This window comes from Wickerhamomyces ciferrii, contig 00075 (assembly GCF_000313485.1).
Source record: "Wickerhamomyces ciferrii WGS project CAIF00000000 data, strain NRRL Y-1031 F-60-10, contig 00075, whole genome shotgun sequence".
In the NCBI taxonomy this organism is placed as follows: domain Eukaryota; kingdom Fungi; phylum Ascomycota; class Saccharomycetes; order Phaffomycetales; family Wickerhamomycetaceae; genus Hansenula; species Hansenula ciferrii.
This window is the reverse complement of record NW_011887665.1, coordinates 1-15,803: the sequence shown is the minus strand read 5'-3', so window position 1 is coordinate 15,803 and position 15,803 is coordinate 1. Positions and strand designations below refer to the sequence as shown.

The following is a 15,803-nucleotide window of genomic DNA, read 5'->3' as shown; positions in this document are numbered from 1 at the left end:
ACTATGATTGATGGATTGTCTTGATAGTGATGGATTGTACGTTGTCTTTGTCTTTTGGTGAAAGTTTTGTTGATGTTTTTTTGTTGTTGTTTTTTTTATCAAAAATTAAAATTAAAATGACAGAAGAATGAAAGTGAAAATATGGAAACAACAACATAACAAGGAACAAAAAGAACAAAAAAAACAATGTCAAATCCAAGTCTGGGTGAGTCCTTTACTATCGAAATGTCTAATTGAATCCAAATACTAACTCTCTCTTTTACCAGGCTGGGAACGTTTGAGAGACGTGTATTATCGGAATAGAGAATTATACACTCTATCATGGAACATTTCAAATTTACAAAACTACATCATTTCAATCTCAAAATTCACAAAGACAATTGCATTACACAAGTATAAAACTGAAATCAATGATATCAAAGACTCTACTATTGCAACAGATATTGAAATATATACAGGTTCTGGGAATTTATTACATTCTATAAATTGGAATAATCATGTTAATGGTCGTATAATAGATCTTGGTTGGACTATTGATGAAAAACTTGTTGTTTTGTTACAGAATGGTCATGTTAGGGTGTATTATGATTTTGAAGGTGGGTTTAATGAATATTCAGTTGGGTATGATGCTCAATTAATTGGTGTTAAATCATTTAAAGTTGTACGGAACGTTATATTTATAATTTTAAATGATTTTAAATTGATTTATATCGATTTAACAAATAATATTTCAATACATTCCAAAGTTTTAAAAGATATAAGGCAAGAAATTACAGGGGATTCATTGAAATTTAGAGATTGGGATATAATAATTGATGATGAATCTTTCGAAATTCTTATAAGTATAAACAAAGAAATTTATTCAATACCAAAATTCGGTAACATGGTTAAAAAATCCATTGATGGACCATTTCATAAGATTAGTATATCAAGTAACAATCAATTTGTTTCATTATACCATGGAAAACTAAATAAAATCTTTGTTGTTACTTCAAATTTTAATAAATCACTTTTTGATTTCCAATTAGATTCAAATCAACCTCCTGTTTCACAAATCAATTGGTGTGGTTCAGATGCTATTGCTCTAGGTTATTATGATACTTTAAAATTAATAGCACCTGGTGGTTCAATTGATTTTTATTTAAACCCTGATTATCAAATATCAAATGAATTAGATGGTTTAACCATATTAAATGAATCTTCATTAGAATTCTTAAGTAAAGTAGCTAATGAAACTGTGGAATGTTTTAAAATTGGTTCAACTTCCAAAAGTTCAATCCTATTAGATTCTGTTGATAAATTAAATAAACATTCCCCCAAGGCAAATGAAAATTTAACAATAATTGGATCGGATGAAAATTTAAATCATGCAGTTAAAACATGTATTTCTGCATCATTAGAAGAATTTGATTCTTATTGGCAAAAAAAATTACTTAAAGCTGTTTCATTTGGGAAATCTTCTCTAGAATTAAAAAGTGAATTTTCAAATACAAGACATTTCCTGAAAACTTGTGATGATTTGAGGATTTTGAATAATATAAGATCACCCGAGGTTGGGTTATTCTTGACATCATTTGAATATAATCATTTAGGTATTGAAACCGTGATAAAACTCCTTGTGAAAAGACAACAATTTTATGAAGCATTCCAAATATCAAAATTTTTAAAATTACCAATTGATTTAATCTTTATAAATTGGGCATGTGTTAAGATTAAATATAATCCAAATTTAAATGATGAAGAATTATCACAACAAATAACAACAAAATTCCAAACTTTTAATAATAATTCATATATATCATTTGAATCAATTGCCACGACTGCATTCCAAGAAGGTCGTTCAAATTTAGCCAAAATTTTAATAAATTTTGAATCATTATTTACAAAACAAATCCCATTATTATTAACCATGGAGGAACATGAATTAGCTTTACAAAAAGCTTGTGATTCACAAGATACAGATTTATTACTCGAGACTTTATTAATATTAAAACAAACATTATCATTACCTGTTTTTTTCAAATTATTGAATCATTTTAAAATTGCATCAAATTGTTTTGAATTTTTTTTTACAAATGATGAAGTTTTAATTTTTGATTTTTTGAATCAGGCAGATCGTACTATTGATATTGCAAATTATGATTTGAAAAAAACATTGACCCATACCACACAAGTTCCATTTGAGAAACAGATTGAAGTATTGAATAAAGCTATTAATGCCTATAGTTTAATGAGGAAAAATTCAAATGATCATAAACAATTAGAAAAACAATTAAAATTATTACAATTACAAGATTCATATACAAATGAATTTAATATTGAATTCCAAGGATTATCTATAGTTGGTACATTAGAAAAATTAATTTTATTAAATCAAAATAATAAGATTAATGCATTTATGAAAAATTTTAAAATTTCAGAAAAGAAATTCCAATATATAAAATTAAATTTTCTTATCAAGAATGAAAAATTTGATGAATTATATGAATGGTCAAATAATCAAAAATTAAGTATTGGATCAGAGCCTATAATTCAAAAATTAATATCATCAAATCAATCATCAATGGCTTTAAAATTGATTCATAGATCAAATTTATCATATTCTAACAAAATGGAATATTTGATAAAATTAAAAGATTTTAAAAATGTCATTGAAGAAGCTTTTCATAAAAAAGATTTAGAATTATTAGAAAGAATTGAAATGGATGTTGAAACTCCAAGATTAAAAGAATTATTACAAGATTATAAATCAAAATTACAAACTACAACAAGATTTTTTTGAAATCACAAGTATACATATGCAAATCTATTAATGAATATACCGTAGATATTGAATATTATTTTTAATGCTAATGCAAATTATTGAACCTCGATCTGTTGCCTAAAGTAGTTATTAGCTCTTATTCAATGTTAAAATTGGTGTACCAGCCAATGATAAATATCCACCATCAAACTCCACAATTTTGGGCATTCCAGCAAACCAATTTAACAAAACCCAAACAATAGACCATTGGAAAATCATAGTTGATACTTCTGTTATATAACCATAAAGTTCAGATCTATCATTATAATTATTACATTTATCCCATAATACCCAAGCTCTTAAACTTTGTTGAGCGGCAATCCCTGTGAATAATAAAGTTCCTTGTGCTCTAGTTAAATAATATTGTGAAGAGATCCAGTTGAACCAATCACTTGTGCAAATGTAATATATGGTGATAATGAAGATTAGTACTGAAAGTACTATGGAGTTAACACCAAACATTGACTATTTCAAATAACTCTGTTTTAGCAGTAATTTAGGTGAAGCTGTATAAGCCTATGAGATAGCTTGATGTACTAAATGAAGCTGTTCAGCTGGTTGTATGTCTAGCGTACTTCATAGTTGAAACAGTTCAAATCAATTCAGAATCTAAGCTTTGAAGATCTTTATATATTGTGATGACTAAGATCTGACATAATCATTTATATAAATTGCCTGAACAATAATTATTATATAAACCAACAAATTTCTCGATTCATGTTTTGAATTTTTCTCTTCTTGAATGTTTTCTTTATTAACTCTAAGCAAGTTTGTTCTTACCATATTTGAATTTTACATGCATGATAAATTTGTGATTTTTTCTGAAATCTCTCCAAATATTGTCCGATATGATATATTACTAAATTATAAATTATAAATGTATCATGCTACATCTCAACAATTAATGATTAGATTCATATATTCAATCATATTGTTGATGAATTAGCTGGTTTAATATACAAATTACTCTTTAAAGATCAATATTAATGATTCCTTTATTGAGATTCTGTTTTTGAAATAAGATCATATCAGTTGTAGCACTATAAATGGAGTCGATTAATTGACATCTTTCTGATAGATTTTAAAGGTCAATTGAAGATTATAGAATTAGCCGCCCAGTCATTTTTTCTATAAAAAGGTCAAAAAATCCCCCTTTTTTTTCCCAAATATCCAAAATTATGGACGCACACAATCCATATATGACATTCATCATTTTTATTGAAACAGTAAATTGAAATTAATTCTTTTTTTGAGATCACCTCCATGCTTGTTAATGGAAGAGTTTGTGCCACGAGTTCGGTTCTAAGGGGTGAAAGCCATTAATATTCTAACTAAAGCATATTGTATATCCTGAATTATTTCAATCATGATTTGTTTTCAGACGTTTTGATCATGTTGTTATAATATAATGGATTTAATATACATCTTTATCAATAGAATACTACAAGAGTATATGCTATTGAGACTATTTTCAACTAAGGATCTTTGATAACGTAGATATGTAGATCAACTAAACACTGATTCATATGAAATACTCGTTCATTGCAATCTATGTATATTGACCTTTTTTTTCTTTGTCTATAAAGTGATTAAATAAATTTGTATATTTGTGTACGTGGTAATTAATTAATAAACAAATTAGCCGCCAAGGTAAAATCTTGAAATAATATAAAAAGATAACAATTCCCCCCTAAATTCTTTAAAATTTCTTCAATTAGTTCTTTAGTGTTAAAATTATAATTAAATTTGTTTTTCATTCAGCTCTTTCTCACATATTGCATTCAAAATTTGGCTACAAGCATGATTTGTGCTAGTTTGGTTGTCATTTCAGCATTGTTAATCTCGTTAGACTGATCGATCCTGATTTGACTTGAGCTATATAAGTTCCATATAATGATTAATTCCATGATCATTTTGGGTTATCAATAGTTCAGTATACACATTCTTTACTCTTTAGAAATCCTAAATTGTGATTATTCTATTGAGATGATCTTTAAATTTACCATACAATATCGTAGTACGATATTAATCGAGTAGAACATCATTAAACATTACATCTATAACAACCAGATATCATATCTTCATAATTCATAAACACGAGATCTCAAAATATCATATCAAAACCCCTGCATCTTTCCAAACATTGACTAACTCAAATAGCGCTCTGTTTGTTCAGTTGCAGATTAGGTAAAGCTGTATGTGTCTATATACTGGATTAGCAGACTAACATGAAGCTGTTCAATTGGAGGAAATATCAGACGAGCTTCATAGTTGAAATAGTTCAGTCCAATTCAGAATCTAAATCTTTGAAGATCTTTATATATTGTGATGACTAAGTTCTGACATAATCATGTTATCAATTAGCCGCTGAACATCAACTATTATATAAACCAACGAATTTCTAGATTGTTTTAAATTTTTCCATCTCTGACAATGCTTTTTGAATTGACGATTCGAAGAAATCGATCTGCTTTTCCATATAATCTTGATCCTCGTCTTTCTGAAGGTATGCAATTTCATAGATTATATTATAACATTGATAATTGATAGATAATGTGTGCATGGTATGCTCATGTACTAATTTTAATCATGCTACAATTCAATATTGATTAATTTACATTTCATAATCATGTTGATGTCGAAGTTGATTTAATATACAAATTACTCTTTGAAGATCAATATTAATGATTGTTTTATTGAGATTATGTTTTTGAAATCATATCAGATCAGTTGTAGCACTATAAATGAAGTCGATTAATTGACATCTTTGTGATCAACAAGATCATTTATAAATTAGCCGCCCAGATCCTAACGTTTTTTGATATAAAAACATCAAAAAATCCCCCTTTTTTCTATCATCTGTGGTATTTAAGTCTTTTCAATCAAGCGCCAAAAGTCTGAAGTATATTATTGTTTTGGTAATAGTTACATGTTTTGTTATTAAATTAATTAACTGTTATCCTTAATTTGAGTGATTGTGTTAATTTGCCTCATTTATTCTGGTACATTTGTATTGATTTTGATAATTTGATTAAAACAGATCATATATCTTAGATTATTTCAATCGTGATTTGTTTTCAAACGTTATCATCATGTTGTTACAATATCATGGAAATTTAATATACATTATTATCAATAGAATACTATATAAGTATATTTTATTGAGACTATTTTCAATCAATGAGCTTTGATAACGTAGATAAGTAGATCAGTTAACTACTGCTGAATCTTGATTCATATAGAGTATACTCTACTTATTGAGATAATGCGTACGCGGTACAAAGATATGAAAAATTAGCCGCCAAGGTAAAATCTTGAAATAGTATAAAAAGAAAACAAATTCCCCCTGAATTCTTTTAAACTTTCTTCGATTAGTTTTTTAGTATTGATTATAAATTTGTTTTTCATTCAGCTCTTTCTCACATATTGCATTCAAAATTTGGCTACAAGCATGATTTGTGCTAGTTTGGTTGTCATTTCAGCAATGTTAATCTCGTTGGACTTATCGATCCTGATTTGACTCGAACTATATAGATTCCATATAATGATTAATACCATGATCATTTTGGTTTACCAATAGTTCAATATACACACTTTTTACTCTTTAGAAATTGCATGAATTGTGATTCTTCTATTGAGATGATCTTTAAATTTACCATACAATGTCGTAGTATGATATCAATCGATCCTGAATAATTAGTAGAGCATCATTACACATTAAATTCATTATTACAACTATCAGATATCATATATTCATAATTCATAAACAATATAAATCCCAAAATATCATATCAAAACCCCTGCATCTTTCCAAACATTGACTAATTCAAATAGCGCTCTGTTTGTTCAGTTGCAGTTTAGGTAAAGCTGTATGTATCTATATACTGGATTAGCAGACTAAAATGAAGCTGTTCAATTGGCGGAAATATCAGACGAGCTTCACAGTTAAAATAGTTCAATGATCAATCCAATTCAGAATCGAAAATATTTAAAAGTCTTTATTGTGATGACTAAGCCCTGATATAATCCTGCATATAATTAGCCGCTGAACTAAATTATTATATAAACCAACAAATTTCTTGAATGTTTTAAATTTTTCTAATTCTTGAAAACTTTTTTATTGAATTTGAACAAGCTTATCAGGCTTATAGAAAGTTTTTAATTGTTTCATCTTTTATTATAATGAATTAGAATTTTATTATTATGGCGTATATGATGATCTAATTTGATAAATCACTACATTTCAATACTTCATGATTACATTAATAAAGTTAGATATATTAACCATGTTGATGAAGTTGATTTAATATACAAACTACTCTTTAGAGATCAATATTGATTATTCTTCTATTGAGATTCTGTTTTTGAAATCATATAATATCAGTTGTAGTAATATAAATGAAGTCGATATTTAATTGACATCTTTGTGATCAACGAGATCAGTAAATTAGCCGCCCAGATATTTCAAAAAGTTTTCAATATAAAAAGGCCAAAAAATCCACCTTTTTTTTCATATGGTATATACATCTTTTTAATTGAAACAATAATGTGGATCACATATTGGTTAATTCTTTTCAGCGCCATGATTGTTATTTAATTGAACTGCTTTGGATGTATGATTGTGTCTTATGCATTTAAGTCCTTATAAATATGTATAATTAATGACATTATCTCATTAAAACATATTAAATATCCTGGATTATTTCAATCGTGGTTTGTTTTTGAACATATTATCATCATGTTGTTATAATATTATGGACTTAATATACATCTATATCAATAGATCACTACAAGAGTATATTCTATTGAGACTATTTTCAATCAATAAGCTATTATTAACGTAAATATGTGGTTCAGTTAACTCTGAATCTTGATTCATATATATAGAGTACTCTACTTATTGAGATAATGTGTACGCGGTAAAGATCAAAAAACATTAGCCGCCAAGGTAAAATCTTGAAATAATATAAAAAGAAAACAAATTTCCTCCTAAATTCTTTATTTCTTTATTTCTTTAATTCTTTAATAAGTTTTAGTGCCTTAAAGCTGTTTTAAGACGTTCTTTAACCCCATATTTAAAGAGAGAAATAATCCGTTGATGTATTTGATTTGAACTACATAAGAACTCCATATAATGATTACTTTTCAGTTCATGATCATTTTGGTTTATCAATAGTTCAAAATACACATTTTTTACTCTTTAGAAATCCTAATTTGTGATTATTCTATTGAGATGATCTTTAAATAACTATACAATGTCGTAGTAAGATATTAATCGATCCTAAATAACCAGTAGAGCATCATTACACATTACATCTATAACAACTAGATATCATAACATTCATTTCTCATAAACACACGAGATCCCATCATATCAAAACCCCATCTTTATCATCATTTTTTTGGAAAATTCCATCGATAACATCCCCATTTTGATAACCTTCTTCACCAGTTAACCAACCTGGTATATCTTCAGGATTAATTTTCCCCTTTGAACATAATTCAAAAAGTCCTGCAAATACATCATTCCCATGTAATTTTAATTTTAATTTTGGTCTTTGGGTTTTAAAATCTTGTTTTATATTAAATTCAACTTGTTGAACCGGTGCTATTGATTTGAATCCATTCTTTAAAGTTTCTTCTTCATCATCTTCATCAAGTTTTCTTTTTTTGGTACCTTCAAATAATTGTTTTGATTTTAATTCATTTAATGTACCTCTAAACCTTAATTTTGAAATCTTTGCAATTCTTGAACCCTCTTCTTCATCATCACCATCTTTCAAGGCTGTCTTTTGTAAAGTATGATGATCTTGAACATCATCAAAAGGTGAAATATCAATATTTCCATCAGCATAAGGAGCCCAAGCTCCTAAAGATTCTTTAAATCTTGAATTACCTGAAAGAATATGCAATGATTCTAAATTTTTCAATAATTGAGGAGTTTTATCTTGTTGTAAGATTCTTATTTGTGAAGTAGAAGTTGATAATGATGATGATATACATTGTAATATAATTTGAGAAGTTTGATCATCTATTGAAATGGGGGAATGTATTAAATTTGAAGAATTTTGTGGAAGTGCTAAAAAAAAAGGTTTTCTTGATATTAAAGAATTTGAAATTTTTTGAATTTGTGGTGTATTTTGTTGATGTATAAGATCAAATATTTGAATTCTAATTATAATTAATGGATAATATGGATGATTTGAAATATAAATATGATTCATGAAAAATTTTGATAAATTTCCAACTAAAGATTCCAAAAAATTTTGTGGTGAATGTAAATTTAATATATAATTCTGGTTTTTAGAATCTAATAATTTAGAAACTTGCCAATAAAGATAATTTGATTGTTTTTCCACAATTAATTGAGAATCAATTTGTGCATATTGTAATAAATTCAAACCATATGGATAAATATCAACTAATAATCTATCAATAACTTTCCTTTTCGTTATGGTTCTCTTGTCTTTCCAATGTTTGATTTGATCAATGAACTCTTGGACATACTCTTCCTTTGTTTGTTCTAATTCATCTAATTGATCTTGTAATAATTGTGGATAAGTTATAGGCATTGAACACCATAATAAACAAAGATTTAATAATGAATCTAATGATAATCTTGAAAGGATTCTTGAAATGACTGTTGGTGATCTTTTCGGTATGAATGAGTTTCTCAAAGCATGGGACATTGTTTTATCAATCAACTCTGGGGTTTAGACTATCAGTATACACTAATCAATTATGTTTACATTTCTTTATACGCGCTTTTTTGTTTATTTTTCAAAGTTCTAGACCTTTTCCCGCGAATTCCTTGAAAGCGTTAAGTAGCAGATTTTTATTCCTCTTAAATTTTAATTATAATTTATGACATTGATTTAGGGACTGAGTAGTTTTTCGCATTTAAGGCATTGGATAGAGTTAAATGGTATGCTACAAACTGCTTCGAAATTTGCTTCAAGAGCTTTGGCGTTGTATCAATGTTAAAATGATTCGTGTATTCGGTCTATCCATGTTACAAAGATGGATCTAGAAAAACGTCCATATTCATATTGAATTTGTTTTTGCAAAATTATCATCATTCAAATGCTGGATGTCCAATAAGAATATATATATATATGATTTCAAGTATAAAGTTGAAACAAGACATTATCAATTCATTTATTAATATATATTCATCTTTCTTTTCCATATTGCATTGATCGTAGATGTTGAATTTGTCACATGGCTATTGACCAAGGAAATATAATAAACCAACGCTAGAATTATATTTAACTACAAATATAACACTTTGGAAAAGAATTAAAAGAACTTGTATATAAAAGTAGATCATTATAATCACAAATGATTAAAATACTAGTATATCAGATCTTGTAAATAGATTAAATATCAAATGATGTCAACTAGATATATAATATATCTTAATTAAACATATGATGTTTCAAGTATGGGTAAAACAGTATATCGCCTTGTATTTGATTATAGTATGATAAATCAGTCAACTGACACATTACCAACCGTTGGTCCCAATTGGAATTCATTCACCAGTCGAATTAGACCTTCAGCAAAGTGGTTTACCAAATTTATTGTGACATTAGATACAATGAATTCACCACAGACCTAAAATAATGAAAGTAACTATTCACCAACTTTAAGATTAGAATATTTGCCATTAGTTTAATCAGTTTTCTTCAAAAGTGTACTAACGATATCCTTTTTAATCATGATTTTTGTTGTTATTTTCCGAAGAAAATTTAATTGACGTCGCGCACGCATCTATGATTTTAAATTAACTTTTTTTCCACCGTGCACTTCTAATATATTAACACCTCATTAATTTGAGATTGAACTACTTTTGAATTTAGCTGAAAATTTTAGTACTTTATTCTTTTTATAACATGTGTTTACTTGAATTGGTCAAGAGCTATGTATTCTGCTTCAGTTGTGCTTAAGGCTACCGTTTTTTGTACGCATAACTTTTCTGATAAAAGATCAGTAATTGTATCTTTCCATTAATGATTCATAAACTGATACATTTAATCACTAGTATAGTTGATCAATTATAAAGAGACATGAAAAAGTTTTGAATCATATAATATTGTGAAGTCATTACACAAACTGTTATGTATATCATTTGTTTGTATGAAGTTTTAACAAATATCATCAACATTTTGATTAAATACATGATTTACTAATTTTAATATGTTTTTGATGTAGTTAATCTATTATGTATGAGACATGAAGTAGGTTACGCGTCAACATAATTAATTACTGTAATAAATAAATCATTCACTGGTTCGACTAGAATTTAACTCATAATGATAGCAAATATATCGATTCGAATATATACTCTTCAGTTCCCTTAATTTTGTAATTGATAAGTAAATCAAACCAAATACATTCGAGTTGAAAGCTGAAGACCATAAGACTACATGTATAACGTATAACAATTGAAAAGATAACAAGACGTGTATAGAAAAGTAGATCACTATAATCACAAATGAATCAATACTCGCATAACAAATCTTGTACTGAATAGACTAAGTACCAAACTTAAGTTAATCGATCTAATAGATCTTAATAAACCATGAATGGTTGAATTAATTTGTTCAATTCCAACAGCTGATCAAATGAATATTGCAACATCAGTTTAAAATACAACATGAATGTTTATCACAAAACTTCAACAAATTGAGCACAAATCCTTAAAATACGATGGGAGTTGGATAAGGACCATTGACATATTCATATTTCTTTAGAATAGTAATAATATCCTATCTTTTGATTTACTTGTACTTTCCGATATTCAATTAAACAATTTTTGAATAATTACTTTTTAAAATTTTACGTATACAAAGTTCAAACTGCACAACGCACACTCGCGCGCGTCCATATTTTTTTTATATAAAATTTTATAAATTTTTGAATTTTTTAACAACTTCTCTGATTTTATAGTTGTATTATATATTAACACTATATGATTATTCGAATACATTACTAGATTTAAATTTTACAATGTTTTTTAGTGTATTAGCTTTCTGGAAGCATATGTTTACTTGAATTACTAACTGATACATTACATTTTCCATTAATATGATTCATAAACTTATAGATGAAATAAAATTCCGATATAATTAGTAAATGATCAGTGTGGCATGAAAGGTTTTGAATCGTATAATATTGTGAAGTCATCATGACAAATTATTATGTATATCAATTGTTTGTATGAAGTTTTAACAAATATCATCAACATTTTGATTAAATACATGATTTACTGATTTCGACATATCTTTCATGTAGTTGATATATTGCTTGTAATATAAGGGATGTGAACGTATGCTAAGAACAAATAATAATCTGTTCAGATTACAACAAATGAAAAAATAATTAGACCTGTATTAATAAAAGTAGATCTATAATCACAAATGAATCAAATACGATTACGACAAGTCTTTAATGTATGCTAGAATTAATATTAGCTTTGTGAATATCTGACATTTGACATCATTGTCTAAATAATGTAAAACTCATATTAATAATATAGTAATATAGATCTAGCCAGTCTATTAATTGCAAGCTTTATACGCTGAATTTTGTATAATTACCATCAGCGAGAAGAAAACATTTAGTTTCAAAAAATAATGAGGATTTTATAGAAATAATAATTAATTAATTATTAGATTCCGTATATCACATCCAAATGGCAAACATAAAACGAAAAACTGTTATCAACTTATAAAAGAAATTGTACCATCTTGGGAAATCTTTTTCAAAATACTCATCAAACTTGTCATTTCGAAATTCGAAAGTTTTTTTTGCGTCTATGCAATACGCGAATTATTTCCATCAACAATAATTCATTTATAAATTATTATTGACCAATGATCATTATATACTTTATCGAGAACTAGAAACTTGAAAGTGTATCTAATCATGTCTCTTAGTTAACCACTTAAAATCCGTACTTCGAGGGTTAATTTGGTTAATTTTCCTCAAATGATTTTGTCAACAGTCAACGATCAACGGCCATTCAAAAAAACTATGGCGTTCATACAAAATCAATATGAATGCCACAATTTAATTAAAAAACATCAATAGATTCAATAACACCTCATGAGTGAGAACATACAGATGGTATAAATACTTTTAAAATGTATTTAATTGATTAATCAATTGATTCATGGATATCATAGTTACCAGAAAATGTCAGAAGAACCTACTCTTAAAAAACAAAAAAGACAAACACCATTAATCCTAAGTGCTTCAACAAGAGCAACAGCCATCAATTGGAAAGACCCTGAAGATACATCTCGTGAATTCTCTAGTTCAATAGAACCATGGATCAAACTAGCTAAATTAGCAGAATCTGGTAAATTTCATTCAATTTTCTTCATTGATCATTTATCTTGGTTTGATGTTTATGGATCATCTCATGAATCAAGTGCTAGAACTGGTATTAACGTTTCTAGAATAGATCCAACTGCTGCCTTAAGTGCCCTAAGTCTTGTGACTGATAATATTGGATTTGGTGTAACTGTTAGTTCTGTTAGTGAACATCCTTATCATTTTGCAAGAAGGTTATCTTCATTAGATATCTTGACTAATGGTCGTGTTGGTTGGAATATTGTTGCTTCTTATTTACCAAGTGTTGGTCCAAGTTTATTGAATGGTGAACCATTACCTGAACATGATGAAAGATATAATAAGACTCAAGAATTTACTGATGCTGTTTATTCATTATTATTATCATCATGGAGAGATGATGCATTAGTTTATGATAAGATTAATAAGATTTATGCAAATCCAGATGCTATTAGACCAATTGATCATAAAGGTCAATATTATAATATTCAAGCTCCACATATTACAGAACCTACAAGACAAAGATTCCCATTAATTATTCAAGCTGGTAGTTCTCCAAGAGGGAAATTATTTGCCGCTGAAAATGCAGAATTGATTTATATTCATAATACAGCAAAGACTCATGATGATATTGCAGATATTAGACATGCAGCACAAAAATATTTTGGTAGAGATCCATCATCTTTAAAATTTATAATTTCTGTTACTGTATATGTTGATAAGACTCATGAAGATGCCTTGAAACAAGAACAATTAGTTAAAGATTTACAAGATGAAGAAAGTGCATTTGTTTATTTTGGTGGGAAATCTAATATTGATGTTAAACCATTTGAATATGATGAACCTATTACTTTCAAGGGGAAAGTTAATGGAGTTTCAGAAACTGCAGATAATTTAACAAATTCAGATAAATCAAAACCAAATAATTCCAAAAGACAATTATATGAAACTCAATTACGTAAAAAATCAAAATATGTTGGTACAGCATCTGAAGTTGCAGATTTATTAGAAGAAGCTATTAAAGAAACAGGTGCAGATGGATTAAATTTCCAACAAACTTCATTCCCATCAGGTTTAGAACAAATTGTGGAATTATTGATTCCAGAATTACAAAAAAGAGGATTAGCACAAACTGAATATACTTCACAAAAGGGAACATTTAGAGAAAATTTCTTTGGTAATAAAGGTCAAACATTTGTCTCGAAGGATCATCCTGTTCATGATTTAAGATGGGAATCTGGGGTTTCCAAGGAAGAATTTGAAGAAAGATTATCCAAGACTATTGAGATTAGAAATGAAAGAAGAAAAACAGCTCTTGAAACTTTAGAGAAATAATATATCAAATATGTTATTGTTAAATGATTTTGTAGAGTTACCGCTGTGTTTCAAAGCTACAAGTGATATTCAAAATAAGTTAAAACACATTATGATTAATCTAGTAAACGTCGTTATGACAGACGTATGGTAAATAGATATGATAATGCTAGTTTGAAAACAATCAATGAATATATGTATCATAGATTGAATGATAAAAATAAGATAGTTCATCCATTAACATTATAAGATGGTGGAAATTGTACGACAATTCAAACAAAATATTAGCTATTCAATGTAAACCCTGTAATTATCCAAATTGAATTGAAAAACAACTAGTTGCTAATGAATTTTAGATCTTGAATAATGCTTTAATTGAAGAGAATTAACAAAATAAAAATTCATAATATTTCAGGAAAAAAACTGGAAAAATGAATCCTTTATATAATAATAACCACGGCGGCTAATATTTAATCAATTTGTACAACAACGTCAAGAAGATCTGAATACGTTTATACTACAATGATGGAAACGAACTAAAATGAATCAAGATCATGCTAATTATCAAAACTCAAATACCTTTCAAGGCTAGAGAAATGTGATAACTTTGATCATTAAATGTGTATATAGGATCTCTAATATAAAATTATAACTAGAAAGTAATTCAACTATATTATAATCCCATTTTAATATATTTATCTCAGCTCAAATAATTAAAAAAAGGTGTTTATCCAGATATAATTGTTGTGACAAAAATTAGACTGAACAAAAGTGGTTTTGGAAATTAATTTATCGTCGACAACTAAATGGAAACAGAAGAATTTTACGTTCATTTCAAAATATCGAGAATTTGCTTTGTATTTATATAATTTATTAAAATTAGCCGCTGTGGCCTTATTCCTCTTTTAAACTTAAACTCTATAAACTTCCATTCAAAGAAATAAATATATATTAAAAAGCAAATAGATTTACAAAAAATGGATTTAGTATAGAGACCATGAAAATGCACGCTCTAGAATTATCTGATTCTATATAATTAGTGAATAGTTGTGGATATGAAGTGATTATATGTCTAGTACTTGTTATCTATGCTTACATAATACACTATAATATGTACGATACACCACATATACAACTCAGAAACAAGTAATATTAACCAAGGGTGAGATTGTCCTAGTTGGTATAGTGTCCATGGAACACAAAGACCTCAGGACAACATGGCAACACCCCTGGTTCGATTCTCAGTCAATGAATCAATTAAACAATCAATTACACATTCAATTGAGTTGTTTAAATGAGAATTATAAAGCCAAAAAAGTTCTCATGT

The 15,803-nt window shown here is 27.4% G+C and overlaps 4 protein-coding genes across 4 annotated transcripts; 2 read left to right on the top strand and 2 right to left on the bottom strand.

The window, feature by feature from the left end:
* Positions 1-186: 186 nt before the first annotated feature.
* Positions 187-2,782, top strand: VPS16 (tethering complex subunit VPS16; the record flags this gene model as incomplete). Its single annotated transcript, XM_011276523.1, has 2 exons — positions 187-199; positions 285-2,782. The coding sequence occupies 2 exons, from the start codon at positions 187-189 to the stop codon at positions 2,780-2,782; spliced, it is 2,511 nt and encodes an 836-aa protein (XP_011274825.1).
* Positions 2,783-2,893: 111 nt separating this feature from the next.
* On the bottom strand, positions 2,894-3,265 carry BN7_2829 (uncharacterized protein; the record flags this gene model as incomplete). The annotated part of the gene is made up of 1 exon (XM_011276522.1): positions 2,894-3,265. The coding sequence occupies one exon, from the start codon at positions 3,263-3,265 to the stop codon at positions 2,894-2,896; it is 372 nt and encodes a 123-aa protein (XP_011274824.1).
* A 4,907-nt stretch (positions 3,266-8,172) lies between these two features.
* Positions 8,173-9,492, bottom strand: CHL4 (Chl4p; the record flags this gene model as incomplete). Its single annotated transcript, XM_011276521.1, has 1 exon — positions 8,173-9,492. The coding sequence occupies one exon, from the start codon at positions 9,490-9,492 to the stop codon at positions 8,173-8,175; it is 1,320 nt and encodes a 439-aa protein (XP_011274823.1).
* A 3,511-nt stretch (positions 9,493-13,003) lies between these two features.
* Positions 13,004-14,497, top strand: BN7_2827 (putative monooxygenase; the record flags this gene model as incomplete). The annotated part of the gene is made up of 1 exon (XM_011276520.1): positions 13,004-14,497. The coding sequence occupies one exon, from the start codon at positions 13,004-13,006 to the stop codon at positions 14,495-14,497; it is 1,494 nt and encodes a 497-aa protein (XP_011274822.1).
* Between the last annotated feature and the right edge of the window lie 1,306 nt (positions 14,498-15,803).